General features: G+C 39.1%; 1 protein-coding gene across 6 annotated transcripts in view; it reads right to left on the minus strand.

The window, feature by feature from the left end:
• The window catches only part of GAPVD1 (GTPase activating protein and VPS9 domains 1), a 76,467-nt gene that overhangs the window by 27,140 nt on the left and 33,337 nt on the right, over nucleotides 1–15,990 (minus strand). For 3 of the 6 annotated variants that reach the window (XR_007146249.1, XM_047829627.1, XM_047829625.1), the window contains exons 4-11: nucleotides 15,859–15,945; nucleotides 13,950–14,084; nucleotides 13,615–13,804; nucleotides 8,744–8,904; nucleotides 5,899–6,028; nucleotides 4,631–4,756; nucleotides 1,933–2,106; nucleotides 162–302 (exon numbers count right to left, since the gene is read on the minus strand). Coding sequence is in view for 5 of the 6 variants with exons in the window: in XM_047829627.1 (XP_047685583.1) it covers nucleotides 162–302; nucleotides 1,933–2,106; nucleotides 4,631–4,756; nucleotides 5,899–6,028; nucleotides 8,744–8,904; nucleotides 13,615–13,804; nucleotides 13,950–14,084; nucleotides 15,859–15,945 (1,144 nt within the window). In the remaining variant the exon portion in view is untranslated. The remainder of the gene's footprint in view (nucleotides 1–161; nucleotides 303–1,932; nucleotides 2,107–4,630; nucleotides 4,757–5,898; nucleotides 6,029–8,743; nucleotides 8,905–13,614; nucleotides 13,805–13,949; nucleotides 14,085–15,858; nucleotides 15,946–15,990) is intronic. The other 3 variants (XM_047829630.1, XM_047829626.1, XM_047829628.1) reach the window with 2 other exon arrangements.

The raw sequence follows: 15,990 nt of genomic DNA on the forward strand, positions 1-15,990 counted from the left end.
TTCTTGATGGACAGAAAATGCCTTAACCTAGCTGTCCATTTGAAATTCTTAGCAATGTGATTGCCTCAAACTTAACAAAATGTACATGATACAGAAATTAAGATACCTTACATTTAAAACTTCTGTGCAAATCAGAAAGCAAACAATGACGGCATACTAACCTGAGTCACTTGGCAATACCTCTACACTCCAAGCTTCGCTTGTTGTCTCTGATATGGTAGAACCAGTGCAGGGGTCAAGAAGCACTGACCCCGAACCTGGCAGGCACAGTAAACTGCCTAACATGTTCTCTGCTGCTGCACCTGTATAACCAGTGGGGAGCAAAGGATTAACGAAGATCCTGATGGAAAGAGCATTGATCATGGAGAAGGACCAAACGCTAAACCAACACATAATCTCTACTCTACCCACAAGAAGGAAGCCAAGGTAAGTGTGATTTCAATCAATAACACCACTAAAATCACAAATTTCCCACTTTGGTCACAAAGGCACATGCTCCTTTTCCTCAGTTTCCTCCTGTTCACCTTGGACTCTTCATAGAGAAAACACACATTAGATCATTTCAGCTAGCTTTCATCTTGGTTTTTTAGCAAATTTTTACATGTGTCCCTAAATATCTAAAATGTACAGTCCTAACAGGGATTAAAACCTCTCAAACAGAGACACTTAACCACAGAAAGGTATACTGGCCAGATACGTTTTCTTCTGGCACATTAGCCACATATTCAGAGCAATAAAATATATTTGCAGGAAAATACACATCTTCTGGAACGCTCACTCCACTGCAAATATAGCTCATTGCTCAAAGAGAGCTTATTGCCAGAAAAAATACTACTTTGGCACCAGAAGCAAAGTAATGCAGAACCAATTAACAAGTCTATTTACACCACTGAAAAATACCAATAGAAAGGACTGAACATTATAATACACCTGTGTTAAAAATACTCAAGTTCAGAATGCTCCACTACTTCTGATTACGCCTAATGAAAGAACAATGCTACTTCAGTGCCTGAAAAAACTTTTGGCAAACGGTTACTGGTAAAAGTTACATTTTTAAAGATACATCGTGAAATAATTACAAATAAAATAATGTCTGGAACGTGCCTAAACAGAACTGGGGTTGGGTTGGGGAGAGGATAAAAGGGTAGGGGGTGAGAGAAGAGGTGAAACAAAACCAGCCACCTGTGTCTGTGTAATAGTTGAAAACGAGTGATGTGCACAGAGTTCGTGATTCTCTCTTGTATCTGCCTGAAAGGTTCCATGATTTAAAGAGAAAACGAAGATGGTGCTTATGAGACTGTATGAAACCTTTCAGAGCTCACAAAACGGTATCCTAAAAAGGGTGAATTTAAAAATATGGACGTTGTACCTCAATAAACTTGGTACTAAAAAAAAGAAAAAAGTAGTTACTCTTTGGAACCGAATTAATCCTTCCGGGAATTTTTTTTTTTTTTTTTTTTAAGTAAGCCCTGACTTGAACTCATGACCTTGATATCACGAGTCACATGTTTTACTGAATGAGCCAGTCAGGTGCCACATTAAATTCAATTTTTGGAGAATCTCAATATTATATTATTCTGAAAGTTTTGGGGCTATAATCTGTTAAGAATTTCCATCTTCACGTAATGTGCTTAGTCTCAAAAGAATATCCTAAGAATATGTACTATGTCCTGAAAACAAGAAGCTAATTCAGAAGATTAGTTTCTTTTTTGGTGGGGGAGGGGGAGTTAAGTGCAGGCAGGGAAAACACTACCTACATTTAGGCAAAGAAAAAAAATACACAAGTGCCTGGTTACATACACTTTTCTCAGTTCCCCAGTTAGTGCGAACACACACACCATGTCTGTCAGAGGCTGAAGTTCCCACCCATGAAGGGCAGGTGGATATGAATAACTAAATACCAATCTTCCAGAGAAATTTAACAGCAGTTACCTGCAATTTCTTGTAAGCGATCTTCATCAATGTTAGGGTCGAAATCACTTCCTAAGACATCTGTACTCCACGTCTCACTCACTGTTTCTGATATATCTCTATCATCTGTCAGTCCCATCATGTCACGTATTTCAAACTTTCTTAGCTTATCATCAAGATTATCTTGTGTTGTAGCTATCAAAAACAAAATTAAGCACTTTAAAAATGGTAGCACAGCTATAATTTTTTAAATCAACTTTAAAGATTGATATTTTATCATTAACACGGAGCATGCAGTACCAAAACACTGAATCAATGCCCTATAAATGTACTCTTTCACCTTCTGAACTTTCAGCAATATGTACCCCCACTTCTGGTAGATTAACTGGGGTAATTTCTGCAGTGTGACTTTGATTAAAAAAAAAAAAAAAAACAAAAAAACGGGAAACATTCCCCTCTTTGTCTTTGCAAAGGCCTTGTTACTTGCTTTGGCCAAAAGAGTAAGGAGGAAGTGTGCCAGTTTCAAGGCTAGGCCTTAAAAGTCCTTATAAACTTCTGCTCTCTTTTCACCCTTGCTTCTCCCATGAGAATAAGCTTAAGTTAATCTGCTGGAGGATGAGGGACCACACAAAACACAGTAAAGGTCATCCTAGAGCAGCTCCTCATGGGCCAACTGCCCCCCAGCTAAGATTAGCAGAGCTCCCTACTGGTGACTATAGATACATGAGTTTTCCCGGTCCAAACCAGAACCTCCCAGCTGACCCCCAGACCTGAGAGCACAAATAAATGTTTATTGTTGTAAAGTCACTAAGTTTTGAGGTGGTTTCGTATGCAGCATTACTCTGGCAATAATCAACTGATAAACTAATACTAAAAAAAAAAAACTTTCGTTTGACTTGAATACATCCACCTGATACTAGTTTTCTCTCCTCCCTTGACTAATGACAAGCAGTCTATAATTTGCCTCAATTTACTTCTTAACCTAGTGTTCACAAAATGTAGACCACCAACCACTTACAAGATCAATCACCTAGAGGGCTTGTTAAAAAAGTGATATTCTTGGGGGCGCCTGGGGCTCAGTCGATTAAGCGTCGACTCTTGCTTTCGGCTCAGGTCATGATCTCCTGGTTTGTGGGTTTGAGCCCCACATTGGGTTCTACGCTGGCAGTGCGAAGCCTGCTTGGGATTCTCTCTCTCCCTCTCTCTCTCTCTCTCTCTGCCCCTCTCCTGTTCATGCTCTCTCTCAAAATACATAAACTAAAAAAAAAAAAAAAAAAAAAAAGGTGATATTCTTTCAACCTCTGTCTTAAGCTACTATTTTAGGTTTCTCTCTTATTTGCAGAAAATTTAAACCTAATTGATACAAGGACAAACTAATTCAGTAAAATTTAACATTACATTTATTCAAGCCACACATATCCCAACTAGCAATGCTCTTTTCCTTTCTAAAAATGGGCTGCACCAGGATTTCTGGAAATGAGATATGGGAAATGGCCTTTTTTTTTTTATTTCCCAGGTAATTTTTATGCTCACTCAGGTCTCAGAATCATTGCCTCAGACCCAGTTGATCTGCATCTGCCCTCAACACTCCTTTGAAGGCCATCAGTGATCTTTTTTTTAAGTTTATTTATTTCTTATTAGAGAGAGAGAGAGAGAAAGAGAGAATGAACAGGGCAGGGACAGAGACAAAGGGGGAGAGAGAGAATCCCAAACAGGCTCCACAATGCCAGTGCAGAGCCCCAGGTGGGGCTCAATCCCACAAACTGTGAGATCATGACCTGAGCCTAAATCAAGAATCAGATGCATGGGGCGCCTGGGTGGCTCAGTTGGTTAAGCGTCCGACTTTCAGCTCAGGTCACGATCTCGCGGTCTGTGAGTTCGAGCCCCGCGTCAGGCTCTGGGCTGACGGCTCAGAGCCTGGAGTCTGCTTCCGATTCTGTGTCTCCCTCTCTCTCTGCCCCTCCCCCGTTCATGCTCTGTCTGTCTCAAAAATAAATAAACGTTAAAAAAAGAATCGGATGCTTAACTGACTGAGCCACCCAGGCTCCCCATGAACTTTAAGTGGACAAATCCAAACAACTTTTTCAAACTAATCTTCCTAGAGCACAAAAGGGATCCATCTACTTCTCAGTCCTTACCCAGCATTATTCCCCTACTTGCTAGTTCCTGAGTAAGTACTATGGTTTCCCACCTCTATGACTTGCTTATACTACTCTATTCCTTCACTTAGAATGCCCTGTCTTTAGTTTCTGCCAACACAATGCCACCCAGACTTTAAGGCTAGCATTTTTTCCCCACTAAGCTTTTCCTTACACTTTAAGCCACATGTATCTCTAACTCAGAACTGCTAAAGCACTTTTATGATACTGTTAATTATTTGTGTACCATCCTCTCCCTATCGTAAGTTCCTTAAGCCCTAAGTATTTATCTTCGTATCCTTTAAAATGTCAGTACTACAGAACTAAAATGCCAAATATTACAGAATTCAAGCAATTCATTTTAATTATTCTATGTAATTTAAGCCTAAAAAATTCATTTACCAACCAAACATTTTTAGGAACTCAAAGAACCATGTATAAATGCAGGTTTAACGGTCATTATATAATCAGCTTAAATTTATTCTTTTACTGAACACAGCTAGCCTACATGGAAACACAGTTTATCTCGCAACCAGGTAAATTCTCTGCTACTTGAGCAACTGTGTTCAACTTAACCTTACCTTGCTCATGCTCCAATAGCTGTAGAGCTTCGACTCCATTGCTCCCAGAAGGTCCTGCTCCAAGTTCTGATACAGACTCTCCTTCCAGGTCTAGAGAAGATACCGAATTGGAGCGATTTGAAGGACCTAGAGAAATGTTTCAACTGTGAGTGAGCTTTTTAATACTCATGAGCCACCATGCAACTTCTCATGCCTTGATAACAGACAACAGATTAAGATGCTTTCATTTGTTTGTTTTGATTAAGGTGTTTTTAATACTGCATTTGTACCTTAAAAATATAAATAAATGCCCTTTAAGCCAGCAATTGTGCTTCTAAGAATTTATCCTAAGAAAACAATTCAAAAATTCATGTAAGGTTGCTTGTTGAAGGGCTTCTGATAATTCTTGAAAAGTGGAAGCAACCTATATGTTTAACCACAGAAGAATGTTTAAGTAAATTATGCCAATTCGAAGTTAAAGAAAAAAAAATTAAAAACCTAGGCTATTTAAGAATGTTAAATTACAAAGAGAAATATCACTGCTATACTGTTAGACAAAAAATGGTTACAAAACAACATAAACCTAATTTGGCTATAAATAAACCAAAATGCTGTTACTAATAGAATGGTAAAATTACAGATGATTCCATTTATGTTCTGCATTTTCTAGAATGACTATATACTACCTATTCTGAAAAGTTAGAGAAAAAGAAGTTATTATTTTATGTTTGAAATGATAGTAAACTTGGGCTTTTTTCATTAAAAAAGTTTGTCCTTGTCCATGAAATGATGAATTCTCAATCTTAGCTTTCAACTTTCTATTTTATTCCTACTTCCATTCTATCTTCCTGCTTTATCAAGGTATGAGTGTGTGAATAAAGAAATACCGAACATTAAAAGTATACACAACACCCTGAAATACTGGTGAGTCCATTTATTTCCCACTTAGACATGCATTATCCTCTAAAGGAGCTCTATAAGCATTGGCATATATCAATACTACAGAAACTTGGTATTATTCAAGCCTCAATAAAGACATATCTTCTCCATTGTATACGATCAAAGGTCTCTTGCAATCTTTTTCTTTTTTAAATTATTTTCTTAAAATCTTAATTTATTCTAGAAACAATCTTTATAGCCAACTGTTCAAGATCATTAGAGGAAAACTTCATTACTCTCCCCAGGGAGAGGAACAGATGGTATAATTATAATTTATAAGGCTCCTTTAAAGATCGCAAAACAAAGTATTACTTGAATCACACAACTCTTTGAATGAAGTAACCCTTCACCTTCAGATATTCCTTCCAGATTATCACTGCAGAGGGAAAAGCGCAAGGTTTTATCAGGTTTACCGTGGAGTTTGTTTTCATCGACAGGGACATCTCCTTGTCCTCCATCCGAAAGTTGCATGTTTAGGACCTGAAAAATAAAATGCCTTTGGTTTATCACAACTGAAAGACAGATTACTGATATGAAAACAGACTGCAACAAATGTATATTACAAGATTCTGATCAAGCTTTTAAGTACCCCTAGAATAAAAGTGTATCAGTTAAAAAAAACCTGAACCTATGCCTTTCCATCACCCAGTGTCAGAGATTGAACGATCAGGTATCAGTGACTGGTGGGTAGCATCATAAAAATCAAAAGACTTCGGAATCAGCAGTGGGGTCTGTCTGGTTCTGCCATATACCAACTATGTAATCTTGGGTAAATTTATTTACCCTAAACCTCAGTTTCTTGATTTCTAAAACAGCAATAGTAACAGTATGCATGCCATGGAGTTGTTGAGGGTTAAATAAAAAAATGCACAGAAATCATTTTGCACGGTAAAATGATATTAAATTTGCAGTACATTTTTTCAAAAGCTAATAAACTAATTCAACAGAAAGAGAACATAGGAACAGACTATCCTGTAGGCATCAGAATTCAATCAGTCTAGTTTGAACCTTGCCTTGATCACCATATACACAGCCACAAAAGTCCATACCAGAAGCTACAGTGTTTTCAGAGCCATCTCTAGCTTAGAGCTGATGGCCTTTTAAAAATGTTTTCTATTTGTTAGATGACTCCCAAATAACATAATTACTTTTTAATCCCCACAAGCCTCGTAACTCAGCTTTATATGTGTATCTTCAACTGAATGAAGAATTGAAGGCTTTGCTGGAAGTCAGCAAGTTTTAAGCACACCCGGAACTCAAAATCACAGCCACCATGCTCCTAGGCTACTGGTAAAACATGAAGGAAGAATAGTATCCTCCCTTGAAAAGGAAAAACAAACAACCGCTCTAGGTGCTTTTGGCCCTGCATTTAAATGAGTAAATTAAAGGGTTTTTAACGACTCTATACATTTACTCAGGTGATGCTTTTAAAGTCATTTAAAAATAGAATTTTTTTCCTACTTGCTGGAAATTAAATGTGGACATAAAACTTTTACATTTTGTATTTTTTTTTTTAATGTTTATTTTTGAGACAGAGAGAGACAGAGCATGAATGGGGGAGGGTCAGAGAGAGAGGGAGACACAGAATCCGAAGCAGGCTCCAGGCTCCGAGCTGTCAGCACAGAGCCTGACGCGGGGCTCGAACTCACGGACCGTGAGATCATGACCTGAGCCGAAGTCGGATGCTCAACCGACTGAGCCACCCAGGCGCCCCTACATTTTGTATTTTTAAGATAACTTGGATCTTTAAACTCTTAGTGAGCAATGTGTAAAGAATCTTCAGGAAAAATCTCTGGGCTCATGGCTCGGAGCCTGGAGCCTGTTTCCGATTCTGTGTCTCCCTCTCTCTCTGCCCCTCCCCTGTTCATGCTCTGTCTCTCTCTGTCCCAAAAATAAATAAAAAACGTTGGAAAAAAAAATTGAAAAAAAAAAAAAAAAAAGGGGGCGCCTGGGTGGCGCAGTCGGTTAAGCGTCCCACTTCGGCCAGGTCACGATCTCGCGGTCCGTGAGTTCGAGCCCCACGTCAGGCTCTGGGCTCATGGCTCGGAGCCTGGAGCCTGTTTCCGATTCTGTGTCTCCCTCTCTCTCTGCCCCTCCCCTGTTCATGCTCTGTCTCTCTCTGTCCCAAAAATAAATAAAAAACGTTGGAAAAAAAAATTAAAAAAAAAAAAAGAATCTTCAGGAAAAATCTATCCAAAGGTCTAGAGAGCGATTTGATTAACGGCAAACAAAAGGCTCCTCCTACCACAGTGGAGAGACTGCCCTGCAAGGGAATGAATACAGGCTGCTGTCCGAGAGGCTGCCAGAACTGTGAGCTGGGGGAAGGCTAACAGGGAGGCAGAGTGCCACAGAGTTCCCTGGCTGAAATTCAGTGGTTGTTTTTCCTCATTCAGCATTCCCCTGGTTCTGGTAAGACTTTTATTACATTCTGGAGTTCCTAAAAAGTTGATTCTGACAGTTTTTGCCAGCTCATTTGTGTGTGTGTGTGTGTGTGTGTGTGTGTGTGTGTGGACAGAGTTCTGGAGTTTGACAGAATTCTTTTGTATTGGTCATGCCACAGTTCCAAACACCGCCTTACCAACCACCATCGTCACTTTATCAACCACTATAACTGGTCCCTTTGTCCCAGGCCAGGAATTTTTCTTGACTAATAAGCAGTCACTGTTGAATATAAAATGATGCTTCTTTTATATTTCTTCTTTCCTTTTGCCTCTGTCCCAAGCTCTTCTGTTTACAAATATCTTAAAAGTGATGCCCATACCCCAACTCCATTTCTTCCAAATATTTTACTTTCTTAGTTTTCTTTTCGGTTATCTCTTCCATTTCTTCCTAACCAACCAAAGAACAGAAAATATTTCTAAAGAATGTCTGGCTCTTTAAAGCAGCAATACCACTAGTTTATCATTAAAAAGAAAAGAAAAAAAATTTCCTACAGGTCAATGTCCATACCACAATTTCCCAGCTTCCTATCTCTTCTATACTATTAGGAAAATTCCTCCTGGTGTGGACCTAATCACCAATGACAGTGCTATTGATATGTTAATGTGAAAGGCCCCTGAAGCGTTCATAGGGAATTTGGCATTTAATGCAGTCATTAAACACATACTGACTTATACAAGAGACCATTAATTAGAAAAAAGAAATAAGTTTCTTAACACTGATGGCTATAAGTTAAATGTAACAATACGTTCATACCTCATTTTCCGACATCATCCCTGGAGTGAGCTGGGGACCTGTCCCTAAGGAAATGACCAACACCTCTTCAGGCTGCACTTCCTGGATGGTTTCTTGAGATGACCCTTCATGGTCCATATGTAAGTCCATTAGCACATTGGTGCGGCTTCTACTCCGAGTTGCTAATAAAAAGATTTTCAAATACAATAATTTAGAGAACAAGACAAAACAAAGAAAATGGTACACTAAACACAAAAATATATTTTCTATTAATGTAGGACTTTTGCATACGCACAAAAAAAGGGTGGTGAGAATATGAATTAAAACAAAACCCTCCACCTTCCCAGTTCTCTGCTGATAACTAACACAGATCCTCCTTCAAAACTGATAGAAACAGGGGCGCCTGGGTGGCTCAGTCGGTTAAGTGTCCGACTTCAGCTCAGGTCATGATCTCACCGTCTGTGAGTTCAAGCCCCGTGTCAGGCTCTATGCTGACAGTTCAGAGCCTGGAGCCTGCTTTGGATTCTGTGTCTCCCTCTCTCTCTGACCCTTCCCTGTTCATGCTCTGTCTCTCTCTGTCTCAAAAAATAAACATTAAAAAAAATTTAAAAAAAAAAAAGATTTAAAACAAAACTGATAGAAACATTGATCTGTGTGCACCTGCCAGGAAGTGACACACAGATGAGCGCACCTGCAGAACAGCAAACACATCTCTCAACTGAAGACTTGGGGTGACAAAAAAAGCATTACCTTATTTCTTATCAGTGTACCTTCAACTCTTTCTCCTGGAAAATGACTGAACTGCCACAGGTCTCCCATACTAATAACTGAACTTACAATCATTTGAAAATTTCATATAGAGGGGCGCCTGAGTGGCTCAGTCGGTTAAGCGTCTGACTTCGGCTCAGGACTCATGGTTCATGAGTTCTAGGCCCACACTGGGCTCTATGCTGACAGCTGGGAGCCTGGAGCCTGGTTCAGATTCTGTGTGTGTGTGTCTCTCTCTGCCCCTCCCCCGTGCTCACTCTCGCTCTCTCTCTCTCTCTCTCAAAAATGAATAAACATCAAAAAGAAAATTTCATATAGAAATCTGCTAGCCATATAACGTACGCTAATTAGACAACCGTTGACAAAATCAGAATCAGTTTTTGAAAACACATTGATTTTCCTGAAAAGTATTAACTTCTTTTCAAAGATGCAGAAAAAAAGATTTCCCTATGTTTGAATATAAGTTTCTCCTCTGCTTTATGGAAACATTCTAAATTAGTAAAAAATCTAATTATTTGGGGATTTTTCTTCCTCCTACCTATAAGTACACAAGTAATACTTTTTTTCTAAAATAATCTGTCAGGGCGCCTGGGTGGCTGAGTTGGTTGGGCATCTGACTCGTTTTTGGCTCAGGTGATGATGTCTCAGGTTCGTGGGTTCAAGCCGTAGGTAGGGTTCCGCACTGGCAGGGCAGAGCCTGCTTGGGATTCTCTGTCTCTCTCTCTCTGCCCCTCCCCTGCTTGCACACACTCTCTCTCTCTCTCTCTCTCTCTCTCTCAAAATAAATAAACTTAAAAAAAAATACAACAAATAATCCATCCCACACATCTTACAAGAACTTTTAGACACCGAAAGACTTAGTTTGACAATTTCTCTACAAGTTTAAGTCTCCTGTGATAAATTCAATTTTCTTTCAGAGGGCAATAAAATTTGGTACAACTAGAATACTAAACAGAAATTCTATTTCAGTGCAAAATAATCAAAAGTACAGACATAAAGCAAAAACGCTCTGTAGCAACAAGTCTTTCAACCTCACTTTGAATGAAAGTTGGCCTACTTGAAGACAGAATTATAAAGAATCCTCTCTACACAATGCTGTAGATGTGTTCATTCATCACTCTTACTTTCAAAATTCAGAGCACACATCAATTTCCCAAAGTGTAACCCAGGTTCACTCCCACCTTTATTTGCTGACCCTCACTCACTATTTTCTAACGAACTGTGAAATTAAATTCAACTTCATGAACAACTTATGAATCTTAAGCAACAAACTTTATAATTTATAAAAATGCAAGTAATAAAAATCCATATAGCAATTTACATAAAGCAAAAGCAACATGCACACAGAGCACAGTTTCATAAACTATTTCTTAAATGAAAGTTATATAAGAAGAGGAAGAACAGCCTATTACGCACAAAATGGGGTTACTAGAGTAATATGAGCAGTTAGATTAGTGGCTGAGGAATCCCAGAGAGCGATGGCTGCTAACTGTTGTCCTGGGTTGCAAAAGCATTAAACAGAAAGAAAATCAACCCTCTGAATAATGGGCACATTTTTTAAAAATATGAAATAAATTCAGTGACCAGGTCATACGACTATACAAAGTATATGGGGCAAACATCTGAATATTTACTTTCCGTTATACCCATATTTAATGACACTTCTAGATGACAAGAAATGAAAGAACTCATGTGCGGGAGTGAACAATGGAGGAAAAAAAATCTCTGATTTACCAAAAATCATTCATTTCTTGTTTAAAAAGTGCAAATAGGCTATATTAAAAATCCCCAAGTGTCAAAAAAAAAAAAAATCACCCAGTGTCAAAATTCATCTTTTTTCTATTTTTAATTCTGAAAACTGACATTTCAGGATGATGAAAGCCAAAGACTTGAAGAATATTATGATATCATATTCTTGTTGATATTATTCTATTAAATGTAAGATGGATTAATTTTAAGAAACTGACAATTCTTGGGGCGCCTGGGTGGCTCAGTCGGTTAAGCGTCCAACGTCAGCTCAGGTAGTGATCACAGTTCATGAGTTCAAGTCCCACACTGAGCTCTGTGCTGACAGCTCAGAGCCTGGAGCCTGCCTCAGATTCTGTGTCTCCCTCTCTCTGCCCCTACCCTGCTTGCAATCTGTCTCTCTCTCTCAAAAATAAACATTTAAAAAAATTAAAAAGAAATCAACAGTTCGTAACAAATCAGCTCATGGAAGTTTAAAAATGAAATCCGGGGGCGCCTGGGTGGCGCAGTCGGTTAAGCGTCCCACTTCAGCCAGGTCACGATCTCGCGGTCCGTGAGTTCGAGCCCCGCGTCGGGCTCTGGGCTGATGGCTCGGAGCCTGGAGCTTGTTTCCGTTTCTGTGTCTCCCTCTCTCTCTGCCCCTCACCCGTTCATGCTCTGTCTCTCTCTGTCCCAAAAATAAATAAACGTTGAAAAAAAAAATTTAAAAAAAAAAAATAATAATAAATAAATAAATAAAAATAATAAAAATGAAATCCGGGGCGCCTGGGTGGCGCAGTCGGTTAAGCGTCCGACTTCAGCCAGGTCACGATCTTGCGGTCTGTGAGTTCGAGCCCCGCGTCAGGCTCTGGGCTGATGGCTCAGAGCCTGGAGCCTGTTTCCGATTCTGTGTCTCCCTCTCTCTCTGCCCCTCCCCCGTTCATGCTCTGTCTCTCTCTGTCCCAAAAATAAATAAACGTTGAAAAAAAAAAAATTTAAAAAAAAAATAAAATAAAATAAAAATGAAATCCCATTCTGTAAAATGTGTAAAATAAAGTACCTATTCATGTTCACTAACTTGCTGAGCTCCTCCTCATTTTCATTAAAAAAATGGCACTAAAATACTGCTCTCTTGGCCTAAACACTCTTTCCCTCCCTGTCTTGGCTATTTTGTCTCACTCCCATTCATCCTTCAAGAGAAAGTATTAGCTTCACCTGTTCTAGGATCATCTCCTGACATCATCACCACTTGGACAACATGGGTGCCCCATAAATCTCCATGCATGCTTACCTCCATCAGACACTTAGCATAATGAAGGGAAATGGTCTCCTCTTATTCTCCCCAATAGACTATCAGCAACTAGAGAGTAGCAGCCTATCCTAATGCTCTCTGCATTCCCAGTGTCCAACACAGTGCCCCCACCCCTACCCCACAGGATAGTGATTATACCTACTCTTTTTGTGGGGACTTTTTGCATGATTAAATGAAACTACATCTATAAAGTGCTCATCCAGAGTCTGGTACATGGTAATGCTGAATCAATTTGTGTGAGTGTGTGTACAGATAGATAATAGAAGTTTACTAGGTGAGTAGAACTTAATTAAACCCAATTGTCTTAAATAAGCTTGACTAAATAAAAAGAAACTTTATTTTATAAAATAAAGGTATCTTAGCGCACTTGATAAAACATTACTAACAATATTGGGGGGGGGGCGCCTGGGTGGTTCAGTTGGTTAAACGTCCGACTTCAGCTCAGGTCATGATCTCGCAGTCTGTGAGTTCGAGCCCCGCATTGGGCTCTGTGCTGACAGCTCAGAGCCTGGAGCCTATTTCGGATTCTGTGTCTCCCTCTCTCTCTGACCCTCCCCCGTTCATGCTCTCTTTCTGTCTCAAAAATAAATAAATGTTAAAAAAAAAATAAAAATATTGGGGAAATAGTAACTGTGTATTTCCCACTTTACTGACAGAAACTACTAAGTTATTATTTTATTATTTAGAACTTTGAACAAAGGACAGGGCTACATAATCCAAATACGGACTACTTATAACAAATGGCACACCCAGATTTCCAAGAAAAGTTACTAAAATATAATCAAAGTATACTGTTGGTGGCATGATCTCAATTAATTATGAAAAGTAGGTCTAGATAAAGCTAGAACTTACTCATAAACCATAACTAATTGGTGCAATTTTTAAAAATTGCATTAGTATCAGTAAACATAAAGAGAAAGGCTTTCCCAAATTATTCAAAACCATATTGCAAAACACTGAACAGAAACAAAAGCCAAATATATATATATATATATATATATATATATATATATACACACATACACACACACACACACACACACACACTAAATTTAAGGAGAGCCTGAATATGAGAAATTCTCTTTACCTATAGGCAATCGATTCTTCTTATTTGCTGGAGTGGTTGCTGGAGACAGCTGAGGGGTATTATAGGGAGTCATTTCTAAACTGCTACTTTTTCCTGGCTTTGCCTGGGGCAGGTTTGCCAATAAATTGTCAAGAGCCATCCTATCTTCTCTTAGTTGATCTCCAGACATTACACTCTTCATAAAATTCACCTGGCAAAAGTAAAAGGACATTAGCTAGTGAGATCAATTTTTCAAATACAATATATATTTCTCACACAATGTACTCATCTATGACTCTGCCCATGCTTAGATAAATGACTTTTGAGAAAATCCTATTAAAGAATAAAGCCATTACCAGAGTAATAAGCTGACTGTAGGTTATATAAACCACAGTTCTGCTCAATCCTTCCAGAAGATTAACGGAAGACATTGGAGGGGTCTCCACTGCACGGCCCCCAATCACAACATCAAGGAAAGCAGCAACACAGCTCTGTTAAACACGGAAAAATCAAAGTGAAATATTTCCCCTTTAAAATAAGGGAACAAAATGTCTAATCAAGGGGGACAAGCATGCAAAAAGTTATTCTTGAAAATTATATTAAACCCAACATTGAAACAAATTAAACTCTTCATGAATTAATATAGAATTGTCTACACAAAATTCTGGTAAGTGAAACAAACATGACACAGAACAGTGCACACTACACCATTTGTGAAAAGGGAGGGATGGGGTGACTAGGAAGATATATGTAAGAGTTTGCTTGTTTACATATAGACCTCTTGAAGAAAACATAAAAGACTGAGAACATCAAGAACCTTTTGGGGAGGAAGGGTGCCTGGATGGCTCGGCTCAGTTGGTTAGGCATCCGAGTCTTGATTCTGGCTCAGGTCATGATCTCACAAGTTCATGAGACTGAGCCCCGCATCCAGCTCTGCACTGGCGGCATGGAGCCTGCTTGGGATCCTCTCTCTCCTCTCCCTCCGCCCCTACTGCACACATGCACGTGCTTTCTCCTTCTCTCTCAAAATAAATAAATAAACATTAAAAAAGAAAAAAAGAAGAATCTTTTGGGGAGGAAATAAAGGCTAGAAATCAGAGATGGAAGGAGAATTTGACTATATAACCTCTGAATTTTAAACAAAGTAGAATGTATAGCCTACTTGACTATGATTAATTAAAATCTAATTTAATTAAAGTGAACAATGCCATAAAACATACTTATGAAATACACTTAAAACTATACAATTATCTCTTGTTTGCTTTAGTAACTTATTAAAAAAATGTTTTAGTTTTTATTTTTGAGAGAGAACGTGAGCAGGGGAAGGGCAGAGAGAGAAGGGGACAGGGGATCCAAAGTGGGCCCTCCACTGATATCAGAGAATCCAACATGGGGCTCTAACTCACAAACTGTGAGATTGTGACCTGAGTCAAAGTCAGATGCTTAACCAATTGAGCCACCCAGGCACCCAACTTTAGTGACTTTTTAAAAAATTAAACTATTTATTTAAACATTTTCAATTTTTTTAAAGTAATCTCTACACCCAACATGGGGCTTGAACTCACAACCCTGAGATTGAGTTACATGCTCTACCCACTAAGCCAGCCAGATGCCTTAAATTAAACTTTTTAAAATAATAGCTCTTTGGCTCTCTTATGGCATCTCCTCAACTCTTCATTAATTGAGAATAAGTAATCTCTAGTGACATCATCATTTTTAAACTTTTTGTATTTTAGAGAGAGAAAGAGAGAGTGTGTGTGCACATACACAAGAGCAGGAGAGAGGGGCAGAGAGAGAGAAGGAGAGAATCTCAAGCAGGCTCCACGCTCAGCGGGAGCTACCCAGGTGCCCTGTGACATCTTCCTTTAAATATTGCTCATCTAGGGTGCCTGGGTGGCTCAGTCAGTCGAGTGTCCAACTCTTGATTTCAGCTCAGGTCATGATCCCAGGGTCATGGAATTGAGCCCTGCATCGGGGTCCTCCCTGAGCGTGGAGCCTGCTTGAGATTCCATTCCCTCCCGTCCCCACCCTCCTTCCCACCTCTCTCTCCCACTCACATGTGCGCACACTCTCTCTTTCTAAAATGAAAAAAATGAATGCTGCCGATCCAATATTGTATCCTTCTATGGCTATACCAAGGGTAACTGAAATGAATATTTAATTTATACACCACCGAAAGACAATAAAGACAGTAGTTAAGTTCACTAATACTCTGGCAAAATTGTCTATAAATAGTATTTCACACGAGACAGTATTCATTCTTACTTTGTCAAATTTTCCAAGGCTGCTCTTTGTCCGGGGGTCTCCCTCTTCAGAGCCAGTCATTGCCAATTGCTGCAAAAGGCGGCCAACCTGCAACCCAAAGCAGTGGCAGGGAGACACAGGCTATAGATACTT

This window comes from Prionailurus viverrinus, chromosome D4 (genome assembly GCF_022837055.1).
Source record: "Prionailurus viverrinus isolate Anna chromosome D4, UM_Priviv_1.0, whole genome shotgun sequence".
NCBI lineage: Eukaryota > Metazoa > Chordata > Mammalia > Carnivora > Felidae > Prionailurus > Prionailurus viverrinus.